The sequence below is a fragment of the Sminthopsis crassicaudata genome, chromosome 3, assembly GCF_048593235.1.
Source record: "Sminthopsis crassicaudata isolate SCR6 chromosome 3, ASM4859323v1, whole genome shotgun sequence".
Taxonomy (NCBI): Eukaryota; Metazoa; Chordata; class Mammalia; order Dasyuromorphia; family Dasyuridae; genus Sminthopsis; species Sminthopsis crassicaudata.
Genome location: NC_133619.1, coordinates 54,207,465 through 54,220,034, shown reverse-complemented (window position 1 = coordinate 54,220,034; position 12,570 = coordinate 54,207,465). Strand labels below are relative to the sequence as shown.

At 38.3% G+C, this 12,570-nt stretch overlaps 2 protein-coding genes across 5 annotated transcripts in view; one reads left to right on the top strand and one right to left on the bottom strand.

Annotated features, from left to right (window-relative positions):
* COL4A4 (collagen type IV alpha 4 chain) overlaps positions 1-6,494 on the bottom strand; it is a 138,665-nt gene extending 132,171 nt beyond the window's left edge. For all 4 annotated transcript variants that reach the window (XM_074298563.1, XM_074298564.1, XM_074298565.1 and 1 more), the window contains exon 1: positions 6,207-6,494. The gene's annotated coding sequence lies outside the window, so the exon portion shown is untranslated. The remainder of the gene's footprint in view (positions 1-6,206) is intronic.
* A 301-nt stretch (positions 6,495-6,795) lies between these two features.
* COL4A3 (collagen type IV alpha 3 chain) overlaps positions 6,796-12,570 on the top strand; it is a 147,998-nt gene continuing 142,223 nt past the window's right edge. The window contains exon 1 of the mRNA XM_074298568.1: positions 6,796-7,135. Within this exon, the coding sequence (XP_074154669.1) occupies positions 7,037-7,135 (99 nt within the window). The 5' untranslated portion in view covers positions 6,796-7,036. The remainder of the gene's footprint in view (positions 7,136-12,570) is intronic.

Genomic DNA, 12,570 nt, shown 5'->3' with positions numbered 1-12,570 from the left:
AGTAAGTACGTTCTCTCCCCCATTTCCTGAATTTATACTGTATGTAAATACACTTGATATGTGCTAATATCTGCATATGTTTGTTCCTGCAGCATAATGTATTATATTATATATTATACATGTATATAATATATGCACATATTGTATATAATATATTGTTGATATATTATATGTACTTTACATAATATAATGTAATATATAAATGACAATATATACTGTATTACATATATAGTATATATTTATATTTATATAAAATATATATACTATTTAATATTTATATATAATATTTATATAATTTATAATGATATGTAAGTTTCTCTTGATATACTATATAGTATATAAGATAAGCTATATAGTATATATTTATAATAATATAGTTTATATAGCATAATGTTATATATTATACAATACATTAAAATATATAATGATTTATAACATAAAATATATAATATAATAAATATAAAGTTGAAGTCAAGGATTACTTTTTGTCTTTATATGCCTAGTTTCTAGCACATAGTAGAAGCTTAATAAATATTGGTTGATTGATCAAGTTGACTACCATTAGATGACTTTACAAAACAAATAGAATGTCACAATTACAAGTAAAATGTTCTTCCCCATACTACTACATTAGAAATTAGTACTTTTCTTACTTAGTGATACAATAGAAACAAAATAGAACTTTTTTTCCCTCTCTCTCACCTCACCTCTAACAAAGTTTTACTCTTCATGCCTGTTCATGGTGTTAGGATTTGGAACAGTCTAAACTCTGGCTGCTTCCACCGGATTTATAAAGGCTGTGATACCAGACCCAAGGATAGATTGTATATCTGTTTTCTAAGGACCAGGCTACTTAACTTTAGATCATCATATTGGTCAGAAAGGGATGGATTTTTTAGCAACAGCAAAATTCAAAGACCTATTACCAAGTAATTATGAGCCTACCATAATCCGCCCACCAATGAAATTATGTATTGCTGGTGTACTAGAGTATTGAAATGGGGACCAGATCTACCAACTAATTAGCTGGGTGACTTTGAACAAGCCACAAGGTCACTATGAGCTTTATTTGTTTTTTGTTTGTTTGTTGAGGCAATTGTGATTAAGTGACTTGCCCAGGGTCACACAGCTAGGAAGTGTTAAAATTTGAACTCAGGTCCTCCTGACTTCATGGCTAGTGCTGCTTTATATGTTTAAAAAAAAAAATGACAGTATCTAACTGGATGGCATCTAAGCTTTCTCAAACATTAGCATTTTGCATTTGTCAAAATTAAACAGTAGAAAAAAAAATAAGGAGCATTTTGCTATAAAATTATCAAATTCAAGAGAAATTAAATATCATCCCATTTATATAATTATGTGCTGGAATTACAAAAAAAGAATTTTAAATAAATTTAGCTATATTTAGTCATTTTGATAATGATTAAAATCCAATGCAGTAAATGCTTTTCATTTGTCATCCATTAACCAGACTCAGTTAATCAGCATTAAGATGCATTGCAGTTCACTGAGAAAAGTGCTGGAATCCAACTCACTTCCAGTTGATCAATGATGGACAGAAACAACTACACCCAGAGAAGGAACACTGGGAATTGAATGTAAAATATTAGCACTACAGTCTATCTACCCAGGTTACTTATACCTTCGGAATCTAATACTTAACGTGCAACAAGAAAATTGGATTTATACACATATATTGTATCTAGGTTATATTGTAACACATGTAAAATGTATGGGATTGCCTGTCATCAAGGGGAGGAAGGGGATAATTTGGAAAAATGAATACAAGGGATAATGTTATAAAAAAAATTACTCATGCATATATACTGTCAAAAAAATGTATAATTAAAAAAAAAAAAAAGAAAAGTTCTGGAGAGGAGGCAGAAAATATGGATGCAAGTCCTTGACAGGTATGTGATCCCAAGTCTTTTCACTCTTCTGCATCTCAGTTCTTCTATCATAATGAGGGCTAGATGGCCTCCAAGGTCCTTTCCACCCACAAAACCAATAAACCCATTACCTTTACATATTACAGCATATGTTTGCTTTTAAAGTGAAGCATTATGAGATCTTGAAGTATTTCTGAATTTTAGAGTTGTGTGTGTGTATGTGATTTCAGTGTAATAGGGTTTCCATTAAAATATATGGGCAATTCATATTTAATTTAGATACTTACAGTTTCCTGGGTGCATTGAGTGGTTAAACTCAGGATCACATAGTCAGTATGAGTCAGGTTTTCCTGATGTCAAAACTTATCCTCCATACCAACCATTGTACTTTCCTAGCTAATCATTGTTGTTGAGTCATTTATAGTTGGATTGATTCTCCGTGATCCCATTTGATATAAATCTTGGCAAAAGTACTGAAATGATATGCTATTTCCTTCTCTAGTTCATTTTATAAATGAGGAAACTGAAGCAAAAAGGATTAAGTGATTTGTCAAAAATCACACAGTATCTAAGGGCAGATTTGAATTTATGAAGATGGGTATTCCTGATTACAAACCCAGTGCCCTATCCAGCACACTACCTAGCTGTCTAGTAGTAGGACTTTAAAGTTTAACTATGTTTTAGTGTATTGATTTGAATCTTTTGAAAAAGATAACCATTAGAATAGTCTCAACTATGCTAGAACAAGTATGTGATGTTATAAATCTTTGGCTGTGGTATGATGTCATTTCTCCTAAAAATTTTAGATTTCATCCTAATAAGCTAATACATGTTAAGAGTTCAACATTGGAGGGAATGTGAAAAAACTGGGACACTAATGCATTGTTGGTGGAGTTGTGAAATGATCTAATCATTCTGGAGATCAATTTGGAGTTATGCCCAAAGGGCTATCAAACTGTGCATACCCTTTGATCCAGTCATTCCATTATTGGTTCTGTAACCCAAAGAAATCATAAAAGAGGGAAAGGGACCTACAAGTATAAAAATTTTTGTAGTAGCTCTTTTTGTAGTAGCAAAGAATTGGAAAATGAGTAGATGTCCATTAATCAGAGAATGGCTGAATAAACAACGTCATGTGAAAGTAATGCTATTGTTCTATAAAAATGATGAATAGGCTGATTTTAGAAAGTTCTAGAAAGATATACATGAACTGATGCTGAGTGAAACAAGCAGAACCAGGACAACATTGTACACAGCAAGACCGTGTGATGGGCAACTAAGACAGACTTCATTCTCAGCAGTTCAGTGATCCAAGGTAATCCAAATAAACTTTGGATGGAAAATGCCATCCTGTGAGAGAACTATGGAGTCTAAAGGTAAATCAATACATTCTATGTTCACTTTTTTCCTTTTTCTTGTTTTTTTTCCTCTCGTAGTTTTTCCTTTTTGCCCTGATTTTTGTTTCCCAACATGGTTCATAAGAAAATATTTTTTTTAAATCAGTGTACATGTATAATCAAAAAAAGTTTCTTTTACATGTAACTGGATAAAATGATTTTTTTTAAAAAGAGTTAAATAGTTCTTCCATGGAATAATCTTTATAGATGGACTACCAAATTATTTTCTAAAGAATGAAATCCTACTCTGCAGAGCAGTACTGCTTTCAAAAATATTATTAGTTTACTCATCTATGAAAAGAATTGGATTTCAAGGAAGAATTGTGTGATTTTATTTCTTTATAGTGAATCCATTAAAACAGGCTTCTTAAACTTTTTCCACTCACAATCCCTTTTGACCCAAGAAATTTTTACAAGATCCTACATAAATAGATTTATAAAATAAGTATGCAAATCAAATATTTACTGATAATAAGTCACTTCCATATTCAGTTATGAGACCCCATATGGAGGTCACAAAACCAGAGTTTAAGTACTGGGCATTAGAGCATAACAGATTTGATTCTGAGTTTGTAAATTTAAACAAGTGTGGTGTATGTGTGTGTGTGTGTAGCAATTCCAGTGTGTGGTATATAAAAATTGTCATAAATATTTATTTACAAATAACTATTTTGCACTTTGTTAATTTTGTGTCACATATAACACCCAAATGAAATGGTTTTCTGCTCTTTTCAAATTAAAATTGTTTGCCTCTACTTCATCTGCTTGCTCAAACTCATATAACCAAACCAAACTAGAAAAATTAAAATTAGTAAGATTTTGGTCAATCAACAACCTTGTGGGGTAGAACCATATGATCAGAAGAACTGTGTGGTGACAAAATAGAAAATATATTCCTTGATTTTTAGAATATAAGGAAAGATACTGATGGAAACAGTTGATTGCAGTTAGGAATAAACTGACAGGGTCATTTATACTTGATTCAAGTAGACAGGCTTAAAAGATGCTGCTGCTCTATTTCCTATAACACCCACATGATAGAATTACTGGCCTCTAGTATTACTTCAGCTATCCATATTTTTACAATACAATCTTACAATACAAAGCTATTATATAATGCTAGATTTCAATTTGAAATCCTTTTTAGTTTCTGGTTTCTCTGCAGTAAATATGACTTATAGTAGTTCCAACTTCCTGCTCCAAATAGAATCACAAAGCCAATTCTGATCCTCTAAGTAACCCTGCCTCTGCCACTAAGTGTCAGCCTAAATTTGGAAACCTTCCAGGATGTATCATTCATAAAAAAAACAAAGACCATTCCATGGGACTTTAAGGTAGCTTTTTCCCCCCAGGAAGTAACATCACTATTCATCTTAATGGCAGTTCACTTAAGAGTATCAGAGTACTATCCAATTTCTCGAAGACAACACCTGCTGTCCTATCTCATAGGAAAGGCAGGAAAAGTCACACACTGGAGACTGCATCCCAAAATAAACTCTAGAAATAGGGACAGTCATCTCAATTCTACAATTTACTTCTGCGGTCTGTTTATAGCAGCCCTGGAGCGTTTCAATTTCCTGATAAAGCAGTTTGTGCTCAATTTTTGTTGTTTAGATCTGTCTGACTCTTCATGACCCTATTTTGGGGTTTTCCTGGCAAAGAGTTTGTCATTTCCTCCTCCAACTCATTACAAATGGGGAAACTGAGGCAAACAGAATTAAATGACTTACTAAGGGTCACCCAGCTAATAAGTGTCAGCGGTCAGATTTGAATTTAGGAAAATGGGTCTTCCTAACTTTAATCCCAGTGCTCTATCTAGTACACTTAGTTGCCCCTGTGTTCGAAAGATGTCTCCTTTTCTCTAATTTTATGAGCGAGACTGACAAGGTCCCTACCATCTTGAATAAAACTTCTTGAAATAGGCAGATAAGATGAGCGATGGACAAATCCAGCTCACTGGATCCAGGCTCTGGGAAATGTTCAGATGCAATTAAGAAAAATGACTTGGTAAAAGTCACACAGTTCATTGACATGTTAAACTGCCTGCTGGGGTCTGGTACTTCATACCTGTTTAATAAATCCTTGTCCACTGATAGACTTATTCAGCATAGTCAGAGAATGGGTTATGACCATTAATATTTTGATTGCCATCTATCACTTTGCACATTCACTAAAAATTTCTTGAAAAGCATTTGCAGGTTTTTCAAAACATATTTTTTCATATATTCTGATCCTAATGGAAAGCAACGATGGTGTCTTTCCCAAAGTAAATTGGGGACCACATACCTTTGACTTGATGCTGAAATTCAACTCTTGAGGAAGTTAACAAATAAAAAGTCATCTACAAACTGTTCCCACCTAAAGTTACAGACGTGCCAAATAGATGCTGTAAATGCATCCCAAGCCTCAATTTGGCCCAATTCTTGAGGGAAAGCCTGTAGCGAGGCTGGAGATTTTGTTTTCCGCCTAGCATTTCCGCAGATAAGATTCTGCATGAAAAGCTACCTCAAAGCAGCAAAGAAAGGGATGAGTTCTCTTTCCACTCAGCTATCTCCCGCTCTTGGCATTTCACAAGGTGCCAGGGCTCCGGAGAGCGCGTGCCAAAAGGAGGTCAGAGGCTGAGCCAACTCCGGATCCCTCTGCCAGATCCGTAACTCTACCCCCCTAAAGAAATCAACGTAAGAACCGGGAGAAGGCATCCAGTGGAAGCCTGGCGGGTTGGCACTTGAATGAAAAAAACTTGTCACCCCCTCCCCCCCACTTTGCATTACCCCAAGTGCTCCTGCGCCCTTAGATGGCTTCCCCCCTCCCATCATTTCCTCCACAGGTGTCCCCCCCAGCTGCAGCGCCCCCGAACCCTGGACACTGCCAAGCGGACTGGCATTTCCCTGGCTGAGAAAACCCCGGCTCTGAGCTGTACCTCCAGCTGGTGCCCGCCGTGCCCGGAGCTGCCCCACCGCTTCCGCCGCCACAGCCTCGCAGGTCCTGCGCATATCTCCTACCTCCACCTCGCCCCTAAATTGGGTGTGGATTTCCTGCTCCCCTTAAAACACATTCATGCCAAGCTCCTGTGACCGGGGCTGGGGGGCTCACGAGGGCAGGGAAGGGGAGCTGAAAAGAAGGCGAGGAAGACCAAACGGAGCAAAAAGCCAGCCCGGCACCAACTCGCAAACGGCGCGCCTCCCCCGGCCAATGCGCCCGCGGCCCCGATGACCACTCCCTCCACCCCACCCTAAAACAGCCCCCACCCCGCCCTGCTCGGCCCCGGCGGGTGGTAGCGTCGGACTTTGGGCTACCCAGAACCAGGGGACCATGACCTTCCCTGCTCCGCTACTGCCTTCCCCAAATTCTGCTCCCTTCTGGCCCCCCGGGAGGGCAGCGGTTCCCCCCCACCCTTGCCAGCCTCCCGGGCGGGCGCTGCGCCCCCGGGTGGGGGCAGCCCCAGAAGAGGCTGAGGGCGGGACCTGTGGCGCGCTTCTCCCCACCCAGGACCGCTGCCCAAGGCCTCAGAAGGGACGAGGAGGTGGGGAGGGGACTGGACAGTGGGGCTGGGTCTCCGCCAGACGGGGGAGAGGGCGCGCTCAGTCCCCGCCCTGCAAACTCACAAGCACCGTCAGCCCAATTTCTTCAGCCCGAGGGCCCCCAAACTGAGCTGAGAACGAGGGCGGGGTGCGCAGGGATGGGGAGCCGATCCTGAGAAGCGGAGAGAGGGTGCATGGTACTGGGTCTCTGAGTGCCGTTGGCGCAAACATGAGCCCCGGGGGCGCGTCCGGGCGGGTGCTGCCAGTGTTGCCGCTGACTAGGCTGCTGTTGCTGCTACTTCTTGTGGCGGCTCCCGCTATGGGCAAGGTGAGTCAGGGGGCTGTGGCTGCTATTCTCGGTCCCTGAGCCCCTTACGCCCCCTTTTCGCTCCGCTCGGAGGGCAGCTGGACTCACTGGAGAAAGCCAGTGGGGCCGGGAGGGGGAGGAACTGCCCGGTTTCGGGTGGCTCTGGTGCTGTGTGGGAATGGAGCTGTCCAGCTTGGGGTCGTGTGGTGGGTAAAAGCGTAGAGGACAATTGAACGTACGTATAAGTAGAACTTTCTCTGTTCCCTGTTCATTGACAAAGGATTGATAGAAAGATCCTCTTTGTTGTAAATTTGGTGGAGAAGCTCCTCTCCATTACGCGGAAAGTATACAGGGAAAGGAAGTAGTTGTGCAAAGAAAGTGCTTGAAAGAAAATAAAATTGTTTTGAAAGGCTCCAGTTACTAAACTGAGTTTAAAGTAAGCAAGGTGTTCTGGCGGAAGAGGGATCATGGCTGGGAATCAAGCAAGCTGACTTTCGGCCCCAGTTCTGCAAGGAATTCATTTCCACAAACATTTTGGCAATCCCTCCAATGTGCAAGACATTTAACAGAGACGAAAGATGGCAATCTTTGCCCCCAGGAAGTCTCCTGGATAATCAGGGGGCCTTGACATAAGTGTATGCATAAAAGGATTAAAATGTGAGAGAGGAGGAAGGAAAGAATAAGGACACTTCAAGATTTACCATGCACTGCAATGTTTACAAAGTGCTTTTCTCATTACAGCCCTTTAAGAAGAGTGATATAAATAATAGTCCCCTTTTACAGATGAAGGAAACTGAGTCCATAGACAAGATGAGGCTTCTTTTTCACCTTCACCAGCTAATCAGCTGGAGGTCCAATAAAAACCTACTTCTTGTTTCATATCCCCCAGTCACATATCAGATTCAAACCAGGTGAGAGAAAAATTTAAGACGGGAGAGAGGCCATTTCCAGCTGAGCTGGGTGATCTGAAAAGAAAATGGGTCGGGCAAACTAATAATTATAAATAAGGAATTGAAAAGAGGATGCTTTTCACACATGAGCAATAGTCTGCACGAATGTATTGAGATGGGACTGTGCAGGAGGAGGTCTTTAAAGAAGAATATAAAATAAGGCTGAAAGGGTAAATAAAAGCATATTAAAGAGAGCTTCAGTGCCTGGCATATAATAAGCACTTAATAATGTTTCTTCCATTTGTCTATCTGTCTCTAAAGACTTGAACATGGGTGGTAGCAGATGAGTTGAGAGATGATGAATATAAATATGATAGCTATTATACATTTTTAAAAATTTTATTTCCTGTTCCAAATTTTCTCAAGTCTTTCTCCCATCCTTTGAGAAGAGAAAAAATAAAATACTCGTTATACATATGAATTCATGCAAAACATATTTCTATATTATCCATATTGCAAAAAAAAAAAAAAAAAGAAAGAAAATATGCTCCAATCTGCACTCTGAGTCCATCAGTTTTCTCTCTGAAAGTAGGTAGCATTTTTTTTAAATCATGAGTCATTTAGATTGAATACATAGTCTCCTGGTTCTCCTCTCTTCATATTGCATCAATTCATATAAGTCCTCCAAGTTTGTTTTTTCCTCTGAAATCATTACCTTTATATGATAGCATAAAGGGAGATCATTGAAAATAGTAACTGTTGGGGGAATTTGAGATTGAAGGAAAAGGAAGAATCCAAGATTATATGAAAGTTTAGGTGACTGGGATAATGGATGGTAGTGTCTGATAGAAATAGGTACATTGAAAAGAGGAATAGCAATAATGGAGAAAATGACAAGTTTAGTCTAGGATATGTTGAGTTTGAGGTGCTGATGAAATAACAGGTAGAGATGCTCAGCAAACAGTTGGACACAGCCAACCCTGAGTTCAAGAAAGAGATTAACAGTGAATGGTTAGCAGTTGTAACATTAAACAGTCACTTCTTTGTGCCTGTTACTTCCTCTGCCAAATGCAGAGATTAATACCTACCTCTCACAGTTGTGAGAACTCAAAGAGGTCAGTGAAAAGATAAAAACACTTTAAAGAAATAAGTATTATGATGATTTGGAAATTATATCTAGATACATTAAGTTTATACCTTTGAGAGTGAGCAGAGTACCTACCAATTACCTTGAGTCAGCTACTAGAAAGTAACAGACCTCATAAAATCAATGCAACTCATTCAGAGTTTTGTTTATGAAATAATAATCTAAAGAGTTTTGGATCCTGTTATTGCTCTGCATATTGTAGGTACTCAATAAATATTGACTAATTTAATTTTGTTGAATGATCATGCAGATGCTTTGAACACAAATGGACTTTGGTTACATAGAATTCAAGGCTTACACTTCTAGTTCCAGGGACAGGCCCATTAAAACCCCTTTGACATCATGGAAAGATCTATAGGCATTCTCATCGATTATGAGTTATGTACTAGCCTTACTTAACATAGAGAAATTTAGCTAAGACAATGCCAGGAGACACACAGGAAGAATGTGCCAGTGAAATGCCTGGCCTATTTTTGACCTTGTCAAATCATTCTCTCAAGGAGAGTGAATGTAGTTCTAGTAAATCACTTTGAGTACCATCCAGGAGTATGGAAGGAAGCTGTCTCTATAAATGTATTTAAAGATTATCCTTGAGATAGTGGTACTCAACCTCTGTTTATTCTAATTTCCAGTTATACTGTAAAATGTTCTTGTTATTTTTTACTACTCTCATGTTTTAATATGCTCTACTGAGTCTTGATGAATTTGCTTGACATTAGTCAGTTCATATTCAGATTTGTCCCGTTGTCTGAAATACATTATAACCAATTCAAAAGCAAAAGATTTTTTTCACTTCTTTGCACCTGCTCAATTAACTAGACCAGAAAGACTTCTGAATAGCACTTGTCTTTTTCTATGTAGTGAAAAGAGATATCAACATGAAGTCTTAACATTTCTTAAAGCAAGGTGGCTGCATTCCAATAGACACTGGATAACTGCTTGTCTGGGAAGCCGTCGAGCGAATGAATTCATACTCGAGTAGAGTTTCAAATAGATAACTTCTAAGGCCCTGTCCAGTTCTTAAAATTCTCTCGAAATCTAGCGGTATTTTTCAAACACAGAATACTCAACGCCAGACCACCCACATGATTTCTGCAAAGTTGCCAACACAGAGCACTACTACTCATACCTTCTGTGTGCTTTAATCAACTGGATCTGGACTTGTCTCTGTAAAGCTTCTTTTAGGTTTCCATAGACATCATTACAAAAATAATAATGGTGGACATTTTTATAGTGTTCTCAAGGTTATAAAAGTGTTTTATACACACTCTGGAGCTGGGGTTGGTTAGGAGATATGTAGCAGGGAGACGGGAGTTCTTCTAACCTGGGTGTCCAGGTAGGGTTAGAAACTTGGTTCCTGGTGTGGTAAAAATTAATTCAGACTTCCTCATTTCACCTCATTATTTCAGATGAAGGAAGGAGGAAAATGGGAAAATGGGGGAGGAGGTAGAAGGAGAGATGGCAAGTGGACCTCACAAAAATTCAATAATGGCTGTACTTTGTGTAGGCTGTAGATGCCTTACAGCTGGGACTCTAATCTGGGAGTCTGTAAACCATAATGCAATTTTCAATATCATTATTTTCTTTTGCATGTTTTTTAAATTTTAATCCACTTAAAAATTCTGTTCTGAGAAGGGGTCAATAGGAATCATCAGACTGCTAAAGGATGTTAAACTATGGCACACACAAAAAAATTTAAGAATCTCTATCATGGAATGACCTCTTTCCATCTGATTTCTGGGTCATGCAAATTATCTAACATAGTCCTTTTAAAATTATAGGTATGTATTAAATATTAGTGGTTTTCCTTGAGAAAAGAAAGTCCTGAGCAAAATTTCCAAGTAGCTGAAGTTCTTGAATCTCCTCTCAGTTAATTCACATTCTTCCCTTGCCTTATCCTTCCTCTGCCCTAAATAACCTATTATTTTTTCATTACAGCTTTCAACTCTGGCCTAAGATAGATAGATAGATAGATAGATAGATAGATAGATAGATAGATAGATAGATAGATGTATGATAGAGAGATAAATAAGATAGATATAGAGATATATCCATATCTTTATCACAATAATAGTATTTATATTATATTTTACTATATATATATATATATATATATATGTATATATATATATATATATAATTTTCTCTCACAACAATCCTATGAGGTGAGTGATAGTATTATCCCTATTTTACACAAAAAGAAACAAAAGCAGATAGAGATTAAATTACTTGCTCAGGATCACATAGCTAATAAGTATCTAGAGCTGCATTTGAATTCAAGTCCTCCTGATGTCAAGTTAGATACTCTATCCATTGAGTCACCTAGGGGCCCTTTAAGCCATTTTAAGGCTCTTTCCTTAAATTATTAGACTTGAATAGGTTCTTTTAGAATGAACTCCTACTCCCTTTTGGAGCTCTCACCTTAGGGCCCAATGCAGATGATTAGTGACTGATTTTATGGATCAACTAGGTGATACAATAAATAGAACAATGGACCTGGAGTTATTAAGACTCATCTCCTTAATTTCAAAGCTGGTCTCAGACATTTATTAGCTGTGATACCCTGGGCAAGTCACTTCACCCTGTTTGCCTCAGTTTCCTCATCTGTAAAATAAGCTGGACAAGGAAATCTTTGCTAGAAAATCCAAACTGGGTCACAAAGAGCTGGATAGGACTGAACAACAGCAACACACATAGCATGTATGAGTATGGAATATATTAGGTAGCAACTAAGTAGTGCACTTGGATTTGCATTCTGGAAAATCTGAATTCAAATCCTGATATTTATTAGCTATATGATCCTAGACAAGCCACTTAAAACACTATCTGCCTCAGTTTCTTCATCTAAAAATGGGATTAATAACAAGACATCTCCCAGGCTTAGATAAAATGAGATATGTGTCATGTATTTTGCAAACTTCACAACACTATATAAATTCTAGAGATTGTTAATGATAATGATGATAATGTGATGGCTCATATAGAGCCATCTTGGTTTCAAATGTTAGCTTTCCCAATTCATTTTTCAAGATAAAAAATATCCTCATTACTTATTCCAGCTTCATTCTTCTGTAGAGTAAGTACTTCAAGACCAAGACCAGTGGTCCTCAAACTTTTTAAATAGGGGGCAGGTCACTGTCCCTCAGACTGTGGGAGGGCCGGACTATAGTAAAAACAAAAGCTCATACTCTGTCTCCGCCCCTCAGCCCATTTGCCATAACTGCATAAACATCCTCAGTGGGCATGTGGCCCTCCGGCCATAGTAGTTTGAGAACCCCGACCAAGAGGGTCCTACCATGAAGACATAGTTGGATAGTTGGACTATCTGCAGATGTGGGCTTAGGCAAAATTGTGAAAATTGTCTTGGACTCCATTCTCTACTTCCATATCATTGGACACTTGGTATAATAGTAAGTGCA